The sequence below is a fragment of the Cavia porcellus genome, unplaced genomic scaffold, assembly GCF_034190915.1.
Source record: "Cavia porcellus strain 051 isolate PalLab524CR breed Dunkin Hartley unplaced genomic scaffold, mCavPor4.1 scaffold_10, whole genome shotgun sequence".
Lineage (NCBI taxonomy): Eukaryota > Metazoa > Chordata > Mammalia > Rodentia > Caviidae > Cavia > Cavia porcellus.
Genome location: NW_026947493.1, coordinates 82,624,574 through 82,644,239, shown reverse-complemented (window position 1 = coordinate 82,644,239; position 19,666 = coordinate 82,624,574). Strand labels below are relative to the sequence as shown.

At 48.1% G+C, this 19,666-nt stretch overlaps 1 protein-coding gene across 2 annotated transcripts in view; it reads left to right on the top strand.

The window, feature by feature from the left end:
* Positions 1–19,666, top strand: part of Enpp2 (ectonucleotide pyrophosphatase/phosphodiesterase 2) — a 71,093-nt gene that overhangs the window by 35,579 nt on the left and 15,848 nt on the right. Inside the window, exons 12-19 of one of the 2 annotated variants that reach the window (XM_063257666.1) lie at positions 3,114–3,222; positions 6,284–6,409; positions 10,285–10,316; positions 10,876–11,003; positions 12,702–12,792; positions 12,927–13,014; positions 14,001–14,173; positions 15,725–15,776. In XM_063257666.1, coding sequence (XP_063113736.1) covers positions 3,114–3,222; positions 6,284–6,409; positions 10,285–10,316; positions 10,876–11,003; positions 12,702–12,792; positions 12,927–13,014; positions 14,001–14,173; positions 15,725–15,776 — 799 coding nt within the window. The remainder of the gene's footprint in view (positions 1–3,113; positions 3,223–6,283; positions 6,410–10,284; positions 10,317–10,875; positions 11,004–12,701; positions 12,793–12,926; positions 13,015–14,000; positions 14,174–15,724; positions 15,777–19,666) is intronic. The other variant, XM_063257667.1, reaches the window with a different exon arrangement.

Below are 19,666 nucleotides of genomic sequence, written 5' to 3'. Positions count from 1 at the left end.
CAAATCAGGGGCCAGATTTTCTCCAACGTTTGCAAATAGCAAAACGTCACCTTCTTCTGTTAGAGGAAGCATCAGACTTTACTGTCCTTTGGGTCTAGACAGAACATGTAACTGTGTCGTTTCACCCCCACAGCAGCTTCTGACAGCAAGGGTGTCTGCCTCTGTGCACGAAGACAGGGTGGTCTTGATGACTGTTCACATTTTACCTAGTTCCCAAGGACAGTTTTTAAAAGTACAGTACCATTTATGTTAGAGTTCCACCATCCCAGAAATTTCAGTTGTCAGGTAAAAAGAATTCTTCCTCTATGGGAAGTGTTGATTTGTGAATGCACCTTCAGGAGTAGGGAGGATTTTTTATTATTTACATTATGTTCCTTCTTTAGTTTAAACATTTTTCCCTTGCTTCTGGCCAAGGATGATGACAGTGATCTGACTTATTCTGTGGTGTGACCAGATCTCCCCGATTCTCAGCTGGGACCCGCTATGTCACCCTTATTGCTGAACTGATGGACTGACCTTATTCTGTTTGGCTGTAAGCTCCTGTTTTACACATGGAGAGCTTTTCATAAACAAGACAGCCTATCCCTAACGAGCAGCTATGGAAAGCAGAGCTTCCCTGATGTCACCTGGGGGACGCCTCAGTGGGCCCCTCAGCAAAAGAAACCCACCCAGCTGGGTCCCTTCAAGCCTGCCCTTGTTCAGGCTGTAGTTTCTGTAGAGGTCCTGAGTCACCCCTTCGGAAGCACTGATGGAGACTTAGCGTTGCTAACTGAAACCCTGTGACCAAGGCAGGCGAGGGTGAGCTTTCTCATCTTCCCCAGAGGGACAAACCACTTCTGAGTGGAGACATCTCTGTCCGCCAGTACAGGAGAGTAGTTATGCCTCGCCTCTTACTCCGGCTAAGAGACCTAAGAGGAAAGTTGCCCCTAAGAGGAGACAGGAAAGACCAGTTGCTCCTCCAAAGAAACGAAGAAGGAAATTACATAGGATGGATCAGTATGCGGCGGAAACTCGTCAGGACAAAGTAAGTCCATCTGTTGTTCCAAAGGTTGGTGGCGGGCAGGTCTGAGGCCAAGGTTTCCTTCGGTGCCCTGGTTTGAAAATCATCTGGACATATTTCAGAAAGGCTCTGCTGTGTCATTCTTGGCTTCAGGGCCAGACGAATCAGGCTAACAGCGATCTGAAGGCTTCCTGAGCTGCCAGTGCGATGGCAGAAAGGACCTTTTCACTTTCTGTGGGGTCATTTGTCCCTGCTCTCATGTTGACCTCTGGGTTGGAATGACTGACCGTGAAAAGGGCTGTGGGTTTTGCTTGCCATGAACATACAGATTCAGACGCGGTGGTTTCCTGGATCTTGGGAAGAATCCTGAAGGCAGGAGAGGTGCAGGTTAGAACTCGTTGGAAGGTTGACTTAGACGAGTGGTCTGAACTTTAAGAGGTCAGAAGAAATATTAGAACAGAGACTAGGGAATAGCGGAGGTTGTGGGTAGATAAGAGTCACGCGTGTTCCCTCCCAGTGACCACGATGATTGCTCTTTCTGGTACCTGCAGGGGCGTCTCTGGCTGCTGCTTGTTACAAAACCTTCAGTGGCTTCCAAGGCAGCATCTTTTTTACGACCGTCTGAGCTGGTCCCTAGGAAGTAGGCCATGGATTCTACCCGAGTCGTCCTGCTCAGGAAAGGAACTAGCTCACTGCCAAGAGCTCACATGTGTTGTGCATTTGGCCTCTGTCTGTCTAGACAAAGATATTGGCGGACAGGATGGTTTTCTTAGACACGAATGCCGTGTACTCCACGCCTGCCAGTCCCAGCAGATGACTCTGCACACCTCATTTCAAAGCTTTGTGCTGTGGCTGATTCCTTGGGTAGGATATGAAATAGTGCTGATAGCACTGGGGAAATAATGGGAGGCCAGGTCTTGAATCATCCGAGGAGATGCTGACGGAGACACGGTTACTACCCGAGCCAAAATGATCCTCAGATCTCTTATGTTGCTTGTTATCATGGGCCTGTCTGTGTGGCTGTCAGCTAAGAAGTGAAATTCCTCTAAGTGCTGTCAAGTGTTGGTCCTGTGTGAAGTTTCTTAAAATCTTCCCATGGCAGCTAGTGGTGAGACGGAGAAAGCAGGTCTGTCGTGTGTACGTGGGAACATTCGTGTTGTCGGGAACTTGCATTGGGAGCTTACCGGTAATGACAGCAGTGTAGACTCTGCAGATGGTCTTACAAAAAAAAAAAAGAAGAAGAACCAAGTTTTCTTGTTTCCTTAGAGTCCATAAGAAATCTTCTAGAACAAACTCAGTGGTTCACTTTTGTGTAGGTTAGGACCCTTGCAGAGCCTTATTTCATCCAAATCACCATGAAAAGACTAATTTGAGGAGCTAAAGAGTTTGTTAGAACAGTTTTTCTCTTTCAGAAGAAGTTGGCGTTCTCGGTAACGTGGGATAGGCCCCCAGGTGTTAATGATGCTCTAACCTTCTGTCCAGTGGAGGGCTTTCCCCTTGACCTCAGTATTCCTCATGATTCACTTGGCCACTATTTCCTTACCCTGGTCTAAAGCCTAATGTGATTTTTCATAGAAGGTAAAGGATTTCAACTATCCATCTGACTTTCTGTTTACTCTTAAAACTTGGGATTTACAGAATGTCTTTACATTTTAGACATTTACAGAATGTCTTTACATTTCTCTAAAAAAGAATTGATCTCAGTCACATTTCTGATATTCTTATGCCAAAGAATCATGAAGGGATTGAATAAGGAGCAGTTTTAATTCTCCTGAAAGAATATAAAGCACTGCAACTAAATTTCCTTTTAAAATGCAGGAAACTCTCCATTAGAGAGTTCTGCCTCTGGGCCTGAAGTTTTCTTTCCAGAATGTTCTAAGGGTAGAAGCTCTGCCTCTGGGCCTGAAGTTTTCTTTCCAGAATGTTCTAAGGGTAGAAGCTCTGCCTCTGGGCCTAAAGTTTTCTTTCCAGAATGTTCTAAGGGTAGAAGCTCTGCCTCTGGGCCTGAAGTTTTCTTTCCAGAATGTTCTAAGGGTAGCAGCTCTGTGGAAACTGAAAAGGAGAGAGACAAACAAACAAAAGCCTGTGAGGTCTAACTTGCTCTTTTTTCCAGATGACAAATCCGCTGAGGGATATTGACAGAACCATGGGGCAACTCATGGATGGATTGAAGCAACTCAAGCTGCACCGGTGTGTGAATGTCATCTTTGTCGGAGACCATGGTAAAGCTTGGGTTCTTTCTTTGCTAATAAAAAATAGATGAGTAGGGCATTCTGTAGGTGTTGAGGAATGGAGTCCTTCCTCTTAGAATCCAAGATTCTGTTCTTTACTTCTTGGTCCTTTTCTTCAGGATGGGGAAGAAATTGGGCCCTGGTAGAAAAGTATGAGACAAACTGGGATGACCTGGATTTATTTTAATCAGAAGTAGGAGCTTCTACTAAAGTACAGGAAAGCACTTTCTAGAAAGATCTATCATTAAAATGTGAATAGTGCTCTGGTGATATTGCCTTCATCTGTGCATGTGACATATCATGCGATAAACTCTCTTCCCTGTGACTCAGGCCCTCAAAAGGAGCCCACAGAATTTGTGTGGTTAAAAAAACTCTAAATATAAAGAAAGTACATATAAATCAGTGGTTTCCCTGAATTCATTGAGGGAATTTAAGATTGCGATCAGAGGACCTTTCTGCTCTCCAGAAGATATTAAAAGACAGGAAGAAGCAGTTTTTCCTAAGTCACCTTATAAAGCAGAGAAAGTAATGACCCTGCCCCTTTTTTGAGGTGATCAAGAACATCATAAACATGGTACGATTCAGAGCTTAGAGGGGTGTCATAGAGTACTCTTATTTCAGACATTGCATTCCAGACCCATCAGTGGAGATAAGGACCTTGGAATTTGGGATTATGTCCTTCTACTAGAGTTTGGAAGATGAAAACTGGTTGATTCTTTGGCTAGTTCCATTGAGAGTGGCTGGTGAATTTCCTTAGTCTCTTTCTGTTCTGGGCTGAAGTTTCCTTTCCAGAACTTTCTAGAACATCTCTGAGAAACTACAGGGAAAAATCTGTGAGGACTAAGTTGCTCTCTGGAGGGAACTCACTGTTACCCTTCACACAACCATGAGTTTGGCTTAGGGAAGAGCTTGGGACAGAGTTGGTTATGTTCAGGTTGCTTGGAAGCATCAGGAACATGGCTCATCTGTGGAGTAGTTTATGTGACTGCCTAGGCCGAAATGAATGAAGATCCCTTCACTCTTCTAGTCATGTGTGTTTGGAGGCTCTTCCTGGACTGATCTGATTCTAGAATCCAGTAGCTGTTCATTGTTTAACTTTTCCTCCTGGGAGTTTCAGTATTAGAGGATAACGTAAATAACCCTTGTGCTACACTGGGATATGTTTTTCTCTCCACTCCAATTTATGTCAAACAAGAGCAACAACAAAACAACCACCACCACCACCACCACCACCACCACCACCACCACCACCAGAGGGTGGAGGATATGGATCTGGGATTCCAGGCAATGATCACTTGAACTTCATCAGATGTGGGTTGCTCTGGGTCATATATCTGCAGTCTAAAATCTTAGGTCACCCCTGTAGAATACTTGTTTTTCCCTCTCGGGAGTGTTTGTACACTAGACTGTGTGAAGTAGCCCAGTCATCTCCCCTTACCCAGGGGAGGTGTGTTCCAAGCCCTCCAGTAGATGTGAATAGTACTTAAACCTATATGCACTATCTTTCTTCCCATACACACATACTACTAGTAAAGATTAATTTATAAATTAGGCACAGTGAGACATAAACAACAACTATAATACAATAGGATAATCAGGACAATATACTTAAATAATGGTTTTATGGGCATGGTCCCTCCCTTTGTCTCTCCCAGCTGCTAAGGGGCGGGTGGTGTATAGGGTGCGGATACGCTGGGCTAGGGAGGGATATAGCAGAACATCATGAGATTTCATCAGTCTACCAGAAATTCTGTGTTTCTGGAAATGTTCATTAGTGTTTTGGACCACGAGTGGACCATGGGTAACTAGGCCATGGGGAGTGAAACTGGTTCATGAAAGATTACAGTACACTGAACCTTTTTCCAATGACAGTGAAGGTCTCTATGAGTTGCTGTAGTCTGAAATCCTAAGATTTGGGTTTTTGTTTTCATTCCTTTTAAAAATATTGATTAAGGAGTTTTTCTTGATGGAGAACAGAAAAAACATTTTGGGGCGGTAGAGGAACATTAGTTGGTTAAAAAATTCCCTACCACCACCTTTTCTGGGCTGTACTTGCTAGCTTTCATTTCTGGCTAATTACACTGCTTGCGACTTGTCTCCATTCAGCTTATTTTGTTTTTCAGTTTGGGTGGTCATTAGAGTTGACATCTTGCTTTCTCCTCTCTCATTGGCAGTATTGTTTTGTCAGGGGTATTCAAGGCCACCAGAGCAGACAGAGGAGGGCTGCTGATTACACGCAAGAGGAGAGAGAGGGAGGGAGGGCAGGAGAGAGAGAGAGAGAGACAGAGAGAGACAGAGAGAGATAGAGAGAGACAGACAGAGATAGACAGAGAGACAGGGAGGGAGAGAGAGAGACAGAGAGAGACAGAGAGAGATAGAGACAGACAGAGATAGACAGAGAGACAGGGAGGGAGAGAGAGAGACAGAGAGAGACGGAGAGTGACAGAGATGGAGAGAGAGAGAGAGATAGAGAGAGACAGAGAAAGACAGAGACAGACAGACAGGGAGAGAGACAGAGAGAGAAAGAGAGAGGGAGAGAGAGAGAGAGAAAGAGAGAGGGAGAGAGACAGACTGAGACAGGAGAGAGGAGGGAGGGAGGGAGCGAAGGAGTGAGATTTTTGTAAAAGACAATGAGCTATGCATTTCAGTTATTTATACCATCCTTAGTGGGGAAGAATTTGAAGCAATCTAGGGCTTTCTTTTAAAGACCAGATTTTTTCATAATGCCCGTGAATTGTTTTCTTAAAAACATGGTTATTTCCTTAGTTTTGCTATTCTTGCTCAATAGTTTAAAATGATAATTCAGCAGATGCATTTTTCAGCCTTCTAGGGCTTGCAAGATGGTAAGACTCAATCAGACTCAATCTAGAAAGTTCTAGAAAGAAGTGGTAAAAACATTTCGAGTCAAGTTAAGGAATCACAAATAGGAGGGTTCCGCTCATTAGGTTGTGAAAGCGAAGCAGATGCCTGGATGTCATCTTTGGTGTCTGTGTGAAGGTTGTAAGGATTTAATTTTAACGCGACATGAAAATACTTGTTTCCCCCTCCACAGGCATGGAAGATGTCACCTGTGAGAGAACTGAGTTTCTAAGCAATTACCTGACCAACGTGGATGACATTACCTTAGTGCCCGGGACCCTGGGGAGAATCCGGCCCAAGTCTAACACTAATGCTAAATGTAAGTTGATTCCTAAAGTATGGAGTGGTTAGAGGATAGTACAGTGGACGGGTGAGGACTTGTTCTCTGCAGCTGGATACCTGGGAAAAAGCCTTCGCGTTCCTGTATTCAGGCGACACCACGCATCAGGGCTACACCTTGGAAGTGGCCTACGTGTCCATCAGCAGACGACTGGATAAAGAACATGGACTTACACAGATTTTGCCATAAAGACACACGCACTTGACTCTCTCATAGGAAAATGGATGCACCTTGAGGCCAGAATGCAGGCTGACATAAATGAGACTCACCAGCTAAATGGTGCAGGTTTCTATCAAAGCTAGGTTGCAGGAAGAGGAGACAGAGCTCCTTCATAAAGGACAGGGACCGAGTGACAGAGTGAAGGAAAGATGGTGAAGGTGGGTTCCGCGCACCCACCAGCTCCCGCAGTGGGTGTGAGCGCTGTGTCTCAAACACGCACGATTGAACAAGCTCTTGGCTCTGACACCGCTTAGCGAGGTGAAGTCAGTCATTCGAACCCCGGGCCTCGGTTTTGGCATCTGGAAGAGGAGGGCGATAGCGGGAGAGTGCAGCCCACGGGCCGTTGTGGGACTCGACCCGTGTGTATTGCTTGGCATGCCTTCTGGCACAGTAGTGGATGCAAATATTTGCTCTTGTTTTTATGATGTGGAAATTACACTTAATTTGGGGCATGTTTATAACTGTAAACTTGTGTTTACAAGAGGAGTGTTTTATTTTAACACCGAATCCAGATGGATCCCCTACCTGGATCTCAAGCACCTAAAACGGGGTCCGACAGAATCATTTGGAACCTGATGGTTCCCAGGAGCTTTGGGGAAGGGTTTTTCCTCTTTGTCCAAATGACGGGCAGGCAGGAGGGAGCCATTGTGAGGGGCCTGGCGGATGCTCTGGGAGGTCAGGAACACACAGGAATAAGCTCTCGGCTTCAGTTTTGTATGTTCAGGTTATGAGACGCCTCTGACTCGAATTGATTTGTGCTAAGGTTTTTCCGAGGTTCCACCTACTTTGGTTGTGCCAAGACCATTGTTTTATTTGAGATACTACATTTTGGGCAAAAAACCAGTTCTTTAAAGTGTTTTAGCCTTAGGAATAAGAAACCATTGACACGAAGCTTAAAGCTTTTGGAAAGTTAAGTTTTTCCCGAATTGCATTCCTGTGTCCACAGCAGTGGGCAGGGGCCCAGGCTGCTGCGGGCAACGCTGTGAAATAAACACATCGGCGGCGTCTCCTGTCCTCCCGTCCTGCTTCCCTGTCCCCTGTGGCTCCTCTGCTCCCTGGAGAAAGGTGGCTGTCACCATAGCCTGGGACGCGTCCTTAGGGTACCTTTTGATGCTAGCATCTGTCTCGGTAGGGCTAACGCGGGAGAGCTCGTCTACCTGGAAAGGTTTTCCTGGCTCCCTACGCGTGCCGGGGAGGTGTCCTGCGGAAGGGACGCTGGGAGCCTGTGGAATGACAGCTTCCCGTAGCGGTGTTCGGTGCTCTGCAGAGCGCTACACGTGTGATTTCTTTCTTCTCTCCTTCCTCTTGTCCTACTCCTGTTCCCTCCTCTGCTTCCTCTTTTCCTCTCCCTGTCCTTCTCCCCCTTCCCTCTCTTTCCTTCTCCTCCACCCCATGGTGCTGATGCTGGGCAAATTCTCCAACACCGAACCCAGGCCCCGGCCCTGGTCCCGTGTGTGACTTCATCTTGGGGGAGACGGTAGAAGTGGGGTGGTGCACACAGCACCCAGACATCTGGGTTCCAGCCCCAGCTCTCCCAGGTGTGCTGGGCCAAAGCTGTTTAACCTCTGCCTGTTTCATCCTCCTTATCCCTAAAATGGGGTTCAGGGGAAACCGAAGGAGAGACTCCATCGGTGTCACCTTGACTTGGAGTCCGTGTGCTGTGGACGTGTCGGCCACGGCGACTGTGTCTCCTCGCATCACTGGTTCAACTGACTGTGTGCTCGGTCTTACCTAACACACACCGCAGTGCTGTGTGATGTGTATCCGAGTCCCCTTGGTGGATGACCAAGGTCAAACGGCAGAGTGGGATGAAGGGAGTGGCTTGGAGAATGAGGATTCATAAGTGAAGAGCTGGGATTTGAACCCAGATCGCCAATTCTTGTCACTGCCCTGGAGGACAGTGAGCATGGGAAGATGGGGCTCTTCCCAGCGGGACCCGAACATGGACCCAGCTATCCGTTGTCTTTTCGTGATTCTTTGGGATCCAGCTGAGGACAGGCTCGTTTTAAATCTCTTCACTATCAGAGAGCACAGACTGACCATGTGGGGTCCCTGTGAGGACTGAGGTGTGTGAGGCCAGAAGGCATGGAGGTGTGAAGCCCGGCTTGCTCTCGGGGGGCCTGGGCTTGACCTGTGCTGTCTCATTCCATGTGTGGCTCCCACCTTCTAAAGCCCCTCGGCTTAGCGAGGCTTGGAGCCAAGCCATGACAGTCCCTGTGATCATCCACCTTCTGTGGAAAGAGGCCACAGAAATGTGGCCCCACTGAAGTGGCGCGCAGTTTACATCTTAGCTCTGGGATTCACAGCTTCAGAATCCAAAGTCTGAAAAGAGGCTGCAGAGCATAGTTGTTTATACTGCAAGGTGTGCGTGGTCTCTGCACCTGCGAGCAGATACTCAGCGATGCTTCCCGCCTAGGGCGCCCTTCCCCGAGCACTGTGCAGAGGCCGAGCGACAGAGACCGCTTTTCAGGAGGGCCGAAGGGCTGGGACCTCTGAGCACTGCTGATTCTATAATGACAGGCTGAGCAAGCTTTTGAAAGCAAAACCGAATCCAAACAACCTACAATCTCCTTTCTCCCACAGGCCCCGGCCCCCAAGCAGACCTGCGCATAATAGAATCCTGTTCTTCCACAACCACCATTTACTTAGTTACTGACTAAAATAACCTTTGTTTGATGGTAGTGAGAACCGGGGAGACCCGTGCGTGCCCCAGGCCTGGGACGAAGCCTGTGTAATTAGACCAGGAGATAACCAGGAGAACAAAGTTCCTTTGGAAACGTAACTCCCAGATGGAGTATATTCACCGTTTTGTATTTCAACACACTAAATTTTTTGTTTGTATATTTTTAAAGTTGACGTTTGGAGTGCGTGATGAGCGTGCTCCCCGTGAGGAGGGACGGGGTGTCGCTCTTTTCTATCCCCTTCCTTCCCCGCTCCATCTCATGGTCTTTTCTCTGTTCGCAGATCTGGTTCTTTTTGATCTTTTATTTTGCTCTTTCTTTATGCTTTGGGTTTCTCGTGTAAGAAGAAGCATGCACTTTTGAAGCTCGCGTGTCTGATTCGATTCACTTAGCAGGACGGCCTCAAGGTGCATCTGTTTTCCTGCCGGACTCAGGTTTACCCTTCTTTGGGGCAGAGTAGTGCTCCACTGGGTGTAAATATCACGTGGCAGATTCGTCTTAAAGTGGATGGTGACCTGTGAAAGAGGTGCAGCTGAATGGGAAGTTACAGGAAGAGCCCCAAGTGCCCAGCTTAATTTTGGATGCTGAGTTGTAAAGCAGTGAAGCCCATGTTTCGGAAGAACCAGTTAGGGGAATGTGAAGCAATGTACCTAGCAGCGCCCAGGGGCTGGGGAAGAGGGTGGAGACCTTGGAGACCTTTGTGGAGGAGGAGACTCGGACCTTGCAGGGAAGTCCGCCCCACCTCCCATGCACCCCACTGTTGCATCTCACTTCCTGAGATATGAACCCAGCCCCCACCTCGTCCCCTCAGGCACAATTAAAGCGAACCATCAGCGTGAGTCTTGGGGAGAGGGCGGGGTTGATGTGAGTCTCTCGCTGCATGAGAACTTCCATGCCTGTCCCTTCATGGCGGTGGCCTTGTGTCTTGAGATGTTCCTCCTTCTCTCTCCACAGACGACCCTAAGGTCATCGTGGCCAATCTCACGGTAAGTGCTGCCAGTCTCCAGGGCTGCGCACCGCCAGCTGAGCCCTTGGCACCCACTCTTGTTCCGTGTCCACCTCCGGGGTGGGCAGGAGGAGCCCCCCCACCCGCCCCCAGCGCTCCTCCCTGCTCCCCCAGAGCTCCCGGCCTCCTGCCCTTGCTCGCTGAAGGGGTAAATGGAGCGCCTGTGACCCTCCCCTTGGATCTGAGCAGTGAGCGTCTGGGGTGAATGAAGCCTCCCCTTCCTTCCTGCAGCGATGCCCCCACCCCTGCGTGTGTGCCCCATGCGGGCCCAGGGGGCACCCTCAGACTGGCCTGTGCAGGGATAGCCCTCCCTTGGTTCCCCAGTTCCCACGGCTCCAGAAAGCCCTTGGGTTGGAATTGCGTCTCAGGGACCCCTCACTCTCCTCCCTGAGCCCGCTCTGATAGGTGGCAGCACATTCTAGGTACTCACCAGTCCCCTTTCCTTTGCCTTAAGAGCGGCTTCAGCATGGAAGGGGCAGGACACTTAGGGCCGCTGCAGGAGGGATTCCTTCTGAAGGCCGGTTCTCCTTGTGTTTCAGTGTAAAAGACCAGACCAGCACTTCAAGCCTTACCTGAAGCAGCACCTCCCCAAACGTTTGCACTATGCCAACAACAGAAGGATCGAGGATGTCCACTTGCTGGTGGACCGCAGGTGGCACGTGGCAAGGTAACTTGGGGACTGGCTGTCCCTGGTCTCATCTTCAGGGCCACGAGGGAATTCTTCAAGGCTCTGGTCTTCAGTGGAAGAAATCTCAGGTGGAAATCTCACTGTTTCCAAAGATTTTGTGCCCTGGATGAGTAATTACTACCAAGAGGACCCACTCCTTTGTTCCCAGTGTCAGTATCGTGGTGTCTGTGGTCTGCCCCTGTATCTGTGTGTGAGTGTGTGTTTCATTTTTTTGAATTAACATTCTAACTTATAGTTTTATTACTTGAACAAGTCAAAAACATAGCTAGAATCTTCTAGCACGCTCGAAGATGTTCTCCGTTGATATAACTTTGTCTGCAGCAGTGTTTGTAGAGGACGTCAAGAAACGTTAATCTGAAGATCCCTGTAATTGTAGACCTGTTTTTATGTGGCTTTTGGTATTTTCATTGTTTACCTTCCTCAGAGCTACCAAGACTATCTTGCTTTAAAGATTACAGCCTTTGCTTCCGAACCGAGTATAGGCCATGTGTGGAGGTTCTGGGTGGGATTAAAGAGCTCATCAGTAGGTTCGTTTTCACGTGGACCTGGACACAGCCCTTTCTCAGTCACTCTTGGTCCCCTATTCTTCCTAAGAAAGATCTATGAGCCTGCAACAGTGATGGGAGTCTGCCATACACACTCCAGCTGGGTTCTCTGAGTCCCCGAGGGAGAGAAGACAGAGCTGGTCCTCTGGGAGGGGTGTCAGCATGGAACGTTAGGAAGACACAGGTGTGCAAGTTACATACACAGAGCTGTGAGCCGAGACCCGCGGAGACCAGGAACTCCTGCTACCACATAGCCTAGACACGAGGCCTTCTCGCAGAGCTACTGCGCTCCGGGGGACACAGTGTCCTGGATGGCCTTGTCCTCCCAAGTCACTTTATGTAGGGGATCTGGGGAGAGAGCAGACTTGATGCAGGTGGTGGGTTGATATCGAGACAGCACCGAAGGCTTTGAACTTAACTGTGGTGTTACCGAGGTGTTATCTGCAGTCGATGCAGAGAAAGCCTTTGACAAAAACCTCACATCCACTCATGAGACAACACTTGAAGAAGACAAGTAGAGATCACCCCGATCTGAAAAAGGCATTTATGCCAAAGCTACTGCCAATATCCTATTAAATGGGGAAAAAACTGATCCCTTCCCCCTAAAATCACTCAGGGGAGTCCACTGTCCCCACTCTGGCCCTACACAATGCTCACTAGTAAGGTCACTGTCATTGGACTCAGCCGGCAGGTAAATTTGCACCCAGACATTTTCACCACACAGAGACCTGTGCTGACTGATTGCTGAGTCTGGGGTAGGCGAGGGCCCTGGTCCAGAGCCTTCTGGTCTCACAGCGAGGGCACGCACAGGCAGGCCAGCACTGCTGAGGACTAGTGTTCTGCCCAGTGTGGTTCCTTGGGGTCCCCCTTTATCTCGGGGTGATTATCAAAGCAAAAGACACAAAGTACCTTTCAAAACCTTCTCAGGGCTGGGGATTTGGCTCAGCAGCATAAGCGCCTGCCTGGTAAGTGCGAGATCATGAGTTCAATCCCTGGTGCCAAAAATAGATAAAATAAAATAAAAATGAAAAACCAAAAACTCCTTCTCAGAGACCATTTTTACACCCTGAAGTCGACTTTTTATCGGAGTAATTCCAAGAGAAATATCAACTGATATTATCATTGTTTCAAGCAGGAAACCTATGGATTCTTCTAAGAAACCTACAGGCAAGTGTTTCTACCAGGGCGATCATGGATTTGATAACAAGGTCAGCAGCATGCAGGTAGGATCACAGAGCGAGAAGTGGACCCTGCGTGCTGGTGACTCCCGGAAGGGCGAGGGTGGGGAGGTGGGGTGTTCTTCGTGCTGAACGCTGGGAATGGTTCATTGCTTTCGTGTTTTCTTTCCTTTTGGAAGACCGTTTTTGTAGGTTATGGCCCGTCATTTAAATACAAGACTAAAGTGCCTCCATTTGAAAACATTGAGCTTTATAATGTCATGTGTGGTAAGTCACATATTTAAATCAGGATGGGCAAACTGATCTGTAGTTAGCATAGTGACTTCTTCAGAGTCAGAGACAGAAAGGAGGTGTCTGTCCCTGAGATCATCTCCTCCTCCCGCAGAGAAAGAGTGTCACTCGCCCTTTGGTTCAAAGGACAGAGTACCATCCTCTTCTATGGCTTCTTTGTCTCCATCAACAGTTGCCGAGCCGGGAGTTTTCCTGGTGTTGGTGTTGGCAGCCTCTGGCTGATCCAACATAGCATTACAGTCCGGCATGCTGGTCAGAGACCAGGGCAGCAGAGCGGCCCACAGAGCCTGCTCCCTCCCCGTCCTGTCCATGGCAGCTCTGTTAAAACCTTGCCAGCCTGCACCCTGGCCAGCTATTTATGTGATTCTAATTATTTTTCTTCCTTGAGCTTCTAGTCACTGAATGAGGGCAGCTTTTCCTATTTAGTGAGGCAGTGCCAGTCTGGTGGTTAGAGGGGGAGCCTCTGAGTCCGAGCTCCTGGGTTCTCTGGGCATCTTGGCCGCCGGCTCCCTGCTGCCCTGTCTCTGCTGGGCGAGGCCCTGGCACTCGATCCCTCACTGTGAAATCAGCTCGGTGATGGGAGGCGCACGGCCAAAGCCTCCCCTCTGTCCCCGCGCCTCCAGGGAGGGCATGAGAGGGCAGGCTGGTGGTTATTTATTGATGATAGGTCTCATTTCAAAATTTGGCTTTTAGAAGCCCCAGGGGAGGACAGTGAAGACACTGAGGCTGATCGTCCTTGAGTTGGTGACGGCCAGCAGGCTCCGTGCCTCCTGCTGCTCCTTGTTTTGAGGAAATACCTCTGTGTGTGCCCAAATGTGAACGGGGCTGCCCTCTAAATCTGGGTTTATCCGATTCTGATTTGTGTTGGGGGTGCACAGACCCTGGGAGGGGAGCGAGCGCCATCCTTACTGTGACTTGTCTCGAGCTCCTAAGAAGCTGGTGACTCGTTTCCTTTGCTCCAGATCTCCTGGGATTAAAGCCAGCTCCGAATAACGGGACCCACGGAAGCCTCAATCACCTGCTGCGTAGCAGCACCTTCCGGCCGGTGATGCCGGAGGAAGTGAGCAGGCCAAACTACCCGGGAGTCATGTACCTGCAGTCGGACTTCGACCTGGGCTGCACCTGTGATGATAAGGTAGAGCCAGAGGCCAAACGACCTCGTCCTCGAGTGACAGCTGGAGGGGTGCGGGGCAGCGCTGTCCGGAGGCCGCCCTGTGATGCTGAAATGATTTCTAGTTTGCTGCCCTCCAAAATGGAATTGGCTGGCGAGGCCACGAGGACGAACACTTGATCTCATTATTCGAAGCTGAGAGTTGGGTAGCACAGGTAGCGGGAGGGGACCAAGCGCGTGCTTTCACTGGTTCATTGATTGTGAGGCTGTTGGTCCTGATCCTCACAGCAAGCAGATGGCTGTGAGGCACTTTTATTTATTTACTTATTTTGGCTTTTTGAGACAGGGTCTTGCGTGCACTGCAGGCTGGCCTTGAATTCACTTTGTTGCTCAGGCTGGCCGAGAACTCGCAGCAATCCTCCTGCCTCAGCCTCCTGAGTGCTGGGATTCCAGGCATGTGCTACCACACCTGGCTCCCAAGGCACTTTTAAAAAGGATTGTTTCCATCATATTTCATGAGAGACCTGTATACAAAGGCTGTCTCTGTGGATGGAGGTCTTTGAGGGGCTGTGATGAGCTCTGGGGCCACACGGTGCCTCCCACCAGTGGGAAGGGGAACAGAGAGAGCCAGCAGGCGAGGAAGGAATGGTGGGAGACTGCAGCTGCCACCCAAGAACCTGGCGGAGAGGGGTGAGGGTGATACCTCGTCTCTCCCCTCTGCTGCCATTCAGGTGTCGGTAGGGTGGGGGAGGGGTTGGTGTCACTGCTGAGAGCACCCATCACGCTGTGGTCGCCCAGGTCTCCAGCACCAAATTCCAGCTCTGAGCAGAGGCTTTCTCATTGACCATTGCTCAGAGACCTTTGTAGCTGCCAGTCTGTGGTTCCAGTGGCAGGAGTGAACCAGGGCTGCTAATTAACCCGTCCCAAGTAGGACGATCCGGCGTTGTTGTCTGTGGTACAGTTTCATTATTACAGATATGTGTGTTGTTTTTCTATTATGCCTCTGGGAAATGGAAAATAAGTCTCTTATTGCTCAGTCTCCCTTCCTGGCCCTTTTCACCCTCCAGGGCTCCTGCAACAGACATTACTATAAAGGCATTTCTGTACACATGAGCTAGATACACAGTGAGGGGCAGAGTTGCCGAGCTGTTCAGTTTTGGGTGGCTGAAGTGCTACTTTTCTAGATGTAGCAAAAGCAGATTGATACATCAGGTTGGAAATTGTTTAGCACACCTCAGGATTAATGTGACTACTGAGGCACTGTTACACACGTAAGCTAACTTAAGATAGTGATTATTATATGTATCCCTCATTACCAGTGTGGGAGCTTGGTGTAATGGTTACTCACAGTTTTAAGGAAAAGAAACAGACTCAGAGGTGAAAGAAGATGCTTAGTATTAGGAAGCAAAGCTTAGCACGTGTGTGTGAGATAAATATTGATTCCTTGGGCAGTTTATGGTATCGGCCGAGTTTCAGATCTTCTTTTAAATTTAGCAGAGTGCTAAGCAGGGTGCAGGAAGAAAGAACATTTCTGATTTACTTTTTTGTTTCCTTTTCTGGTTTTCACACATGAAGAACAAATTGGATGAACTCAACAAACGCCTCCATACCAAAGAGTCCACCGAAGGTAAGGAACTGTTTGAAGAAACAATTAGGTAAAGTTTGTTTTCTGGTTTCCAAACGTTGTGCACTTTCTGGTTACTTTACAATGTAAGCACAGCATTTTAACATTTCATATTTGTATTGCAAAGCGAGACTTCCATCCACGTGGCAAAGGGTGTGGTTTGTTGTACTGTACAGGTTGCAGCTGAATGACAGGAGAATTCTGTTCACTGCTTCATTTTGCTCGATAGCTTGTAAGCCCTCAAGAAAACAGAGGGTCCATTGTGCATCTGGTAAGTCTGTGTTACGATACTGAGGGGAGCTCCTGCGAAGAGAACGGAGGTCACAATTACAAATATAAGGATCAATACACAAAGGGTACCTGTACCTCCTCTCCAGGATGAACGTATTTATCATATATCACGGATGTGTACTAATTAAAAATAATCGTAACAGAAGCAGGACCTACATGGAATGAGCTGTGCTGCCCTGGACACTTGGTGTCTGTGTCATCAGGGACAGAAACACATCAAGTCAGAATTCCTTTTTCACATAAAGGCTCATTTTATAAAATATTTTTATTAGTACATGTTTGGGATCCATAATGAATGCATTCATCGTGAGGAGTTGGTACATCTTAAAGGAGCATGGTGAGCTCTGTTACTGTCCTGTTTTCCATGCAAGGATAATTATCATTTGTTAGTAATTTTTGGCAGACTTTTGATATGACAGTTAAAAAAAATAACTCAGCCATTTGTGCCCCCAAGAGACACACACCTTGCTGGCGTTCCAGTGAGCGGGCTGTAGGTTAAGTGTGGCTCTGCCCTCCATGTCCTCTGGTCTGGAGTCTGGGCGGAGAGGGTGGCTGCTGTTTGGGACCCGCCTGCCGGTGACAGTGCGCAGAACCTGGAAGCGGAGCTCCAGGCTTTGCTGTTTTGAGGTCTACCTCACTTCCCTTTTGGGGTCACCAGCCACAGCTAGCCATGTGGTTCCAGCGGTGCAGGGAAGTATGTTCTTTCCACGAGGGCTCTGTGCTGCAAGTCACATGGCGATGGCTGGGGACAGGAGCAACACTAGAACCTTCCGTGCATGCCTTCCTCTGATTTTGAAGTTCCAGGAAGTTAGAAGAAAATCTCAACGGGGGCAGGCTCTGAACAGGTTATGCGGGTGCACTGGGTCTGAGGAGGGCTCGGAGCCATGTGGGAAAGACGCACACGGTCCCAGTCCTGGTCAGTCCGCTGGTTCTGTGTACCCGAGGTGCCGTCTCCAATCAGATAGATTTCATTTACTTGAATCTATTTTCCCTCTTATTAAAGATCTTCAGCGGGCTCTTCCTTCCTTTCTGTGGCCTTCCCTCCTGCTTTTCCCTTTGATCTCAAAACACACAGACTCTGACGTCCAGTTGGCTAAACCCAGTCTTAGACACAGGACTGTGCTGCTGGGAACCACACACATCCTCCACAGGGAACTTGGAACGTTCGACCCCTGGGCTCCAGCAAACTAGACAGTGTTGTCATAAGTGAGATTGGGTGTTGCCAGGGTCAAGGGCATACAAAAGGTGTCATGATTTGAGTTCCAAATAGTAAACAAACAAAGAAATATGAAATGTTTTTTATTCTAAAAGTCACTAATGAAACTACTCTAACTTTAACGGACTCGTATGATTTGCCCGATTCAAACTCTGTCTGTGGCACTAAAGTACTTCTGAGAAAAAAGCCTGACAGAATTGGTCCCCAGCTCAGAACACACAGTAGCTCCAACCTCCACGCATGGAAATAAGATCACCCTCTTGGTGCATCTGTGACTCTAGGTCTTTTTTTTTCCATCCCGAAGCTTAAACTTTATGTAATCTTATGGAAGCAGAGCCCTGTGGATTCCTTCAGCGCTTGCTGAGTGCGTGCCCTGGGCTGGCTCAGGTTTCTTGGAGGCTCTTCCCGTTCTGAGGGTTCCTAACCCGCAGTTTCAAAATGGGGGCACGGAACAAGAAGGCAGACCCGATGCACACCCACTGGGCACGCTCATGGGCCCGGCCCGGCCTGTGAGGGCATGAGAAGGACTTTAAATAGTACGGGAAATACAAATGAGCATATATGATTGCTTTATTATGCACAAAACCTTTTTGCGTTTAGCTTCTGGAATGTGTCTAGATCCCCATGTTTTCTCTTCTGTTTGTCTCTGTCTCTGGGTCTTAATCTCTCCCTGTCTCTCTCCTTCTCCGCCTCCTCTTCTTCCCTTCTCGTTATGGACTCTCTCATGGTCATTTTTTCAGGAATAAAGCAGTACTTTTTTTTTTTTTGATCTGAGCCTTTCAGGTCTTATGCTGTTTCCTGTGTGGTAAACCCAGTCTCCCATTTAAAATAGTCAGTGTGAATCACTGTGTGTGTATGCAGACGCGTCAGATTCAGAAGAAGAATTTCCCTTTCTGGATATGTTTAACATGTGCTGATGCTCATAGAGTGTTTATAAAATTAAATTTCTATACAAGTATAAAAGCACATGACTTTTACTTGTTGTTTAAAGCAAAGATGTAAGTAGTTGATGTTTTTCACAACAAGTACAGAGTCAGAACAGGTGTGACTGTTTTAATGCCAGAGCCTGTAAAGGTCCTCAGACATCCACAGGAAGCACAGGTGTAGCCGGGCGTGGTGGCTCACGCCTGTAGTCCCAGCACTCAGGAGGCTGAGGCAGGAGGATCGTTGTGAGTTGGAGACCAGCCTGGGCTACAAAGTGAGCTGAAGGCTGGCCTGAACTGCACATGAGACCTTGCCTCAAAAGAGACATGGAGAGAGAGACAGAGAGAGAGACACAGAGAGAGAGAGAGAGAGAGAGAGAGAGAGAGAACAGGTATAAAAGCTGCACAGACCAGCTGTAGCCAGGGGATGTTGGAAAAGAGATATGTTCAGTTAATCTTTGGTGACATTTTGCTGCAAATACTTGAATGAAGAGGGAGAACAATGTTCTCTTCAGAAATGGTGGCCTGCACTGTTGGTTAGGGTCAGAACACCTCTAGAGAGGTGGCAAATTCTGGACTGACTTGTACAGCAAGTGCTGCTCAGTCTTTTGGCAGAATTACCCTGGCGTGAGAATTTATTTTCTTGTGGCATCAGATCAGTGGATGAATGAGTGAAATGGAATAAATGCAATTTAATTTTTTTGTGCAGTGCTGGGAATGGAACCCAGGGCCTTGCACTCGCGTGGCAAGTTCTCTACCCCGAGCTACGACCCCAGGCCTTTCTGTTTGTTTGTTGAGACAAAGTCTTGCTGTGTAGTTCAGGCTGGCTTTCAACTCACTGTGGTCCTACTGCCCCAGTGCTGGGGTCACAGGTGTGTGCCACCGTGCCTGGCTGAAATGAAAAAGTTAAAATCTCTCATAGCAGGCATTTCTGGCAGGAAAGCTGGGTGTAATTTTCACTGTCAGAGTAAGTGAACAATTTATTTCCATTTTAGTTTTTTCTCTATTATAATACTGCAGAAATGTGATATTTCCTTGAGTTAGCACTCACAGTTACCTTTAAGTTTTAAAATTTGTATTTATTCATTTATTTTCTTGTCTTTTTGAGACAGGCTCTCGCTATGCCATTCAGGCTAGCCTTGAGCTCTCTTTATAACCCAGGTTAGCCTTGAGCTCACTTTGTAGCCCAGGCTGGTCTTGAACTTGCAACGATCCTCCTGCCCCAGCCTCTTGAGTGCTGGGATTACAGGTGTGCGCCACCACACCCGGCCACTCACGGTTATCTTTTGTGAAAAGAAATTAAAAATCATTTCATCACCTATATATGTTTGCTCCCCACAATGCTCCCCACACAATGAAGAGTTAGCTTGGGTAGACATAATCATTTAATCACTAGTAATTCTTATTAACTTTAAAACAGCTTCCTGAATATGGTTAGAGAGAGAGACTCTCTAGGTGTTTCC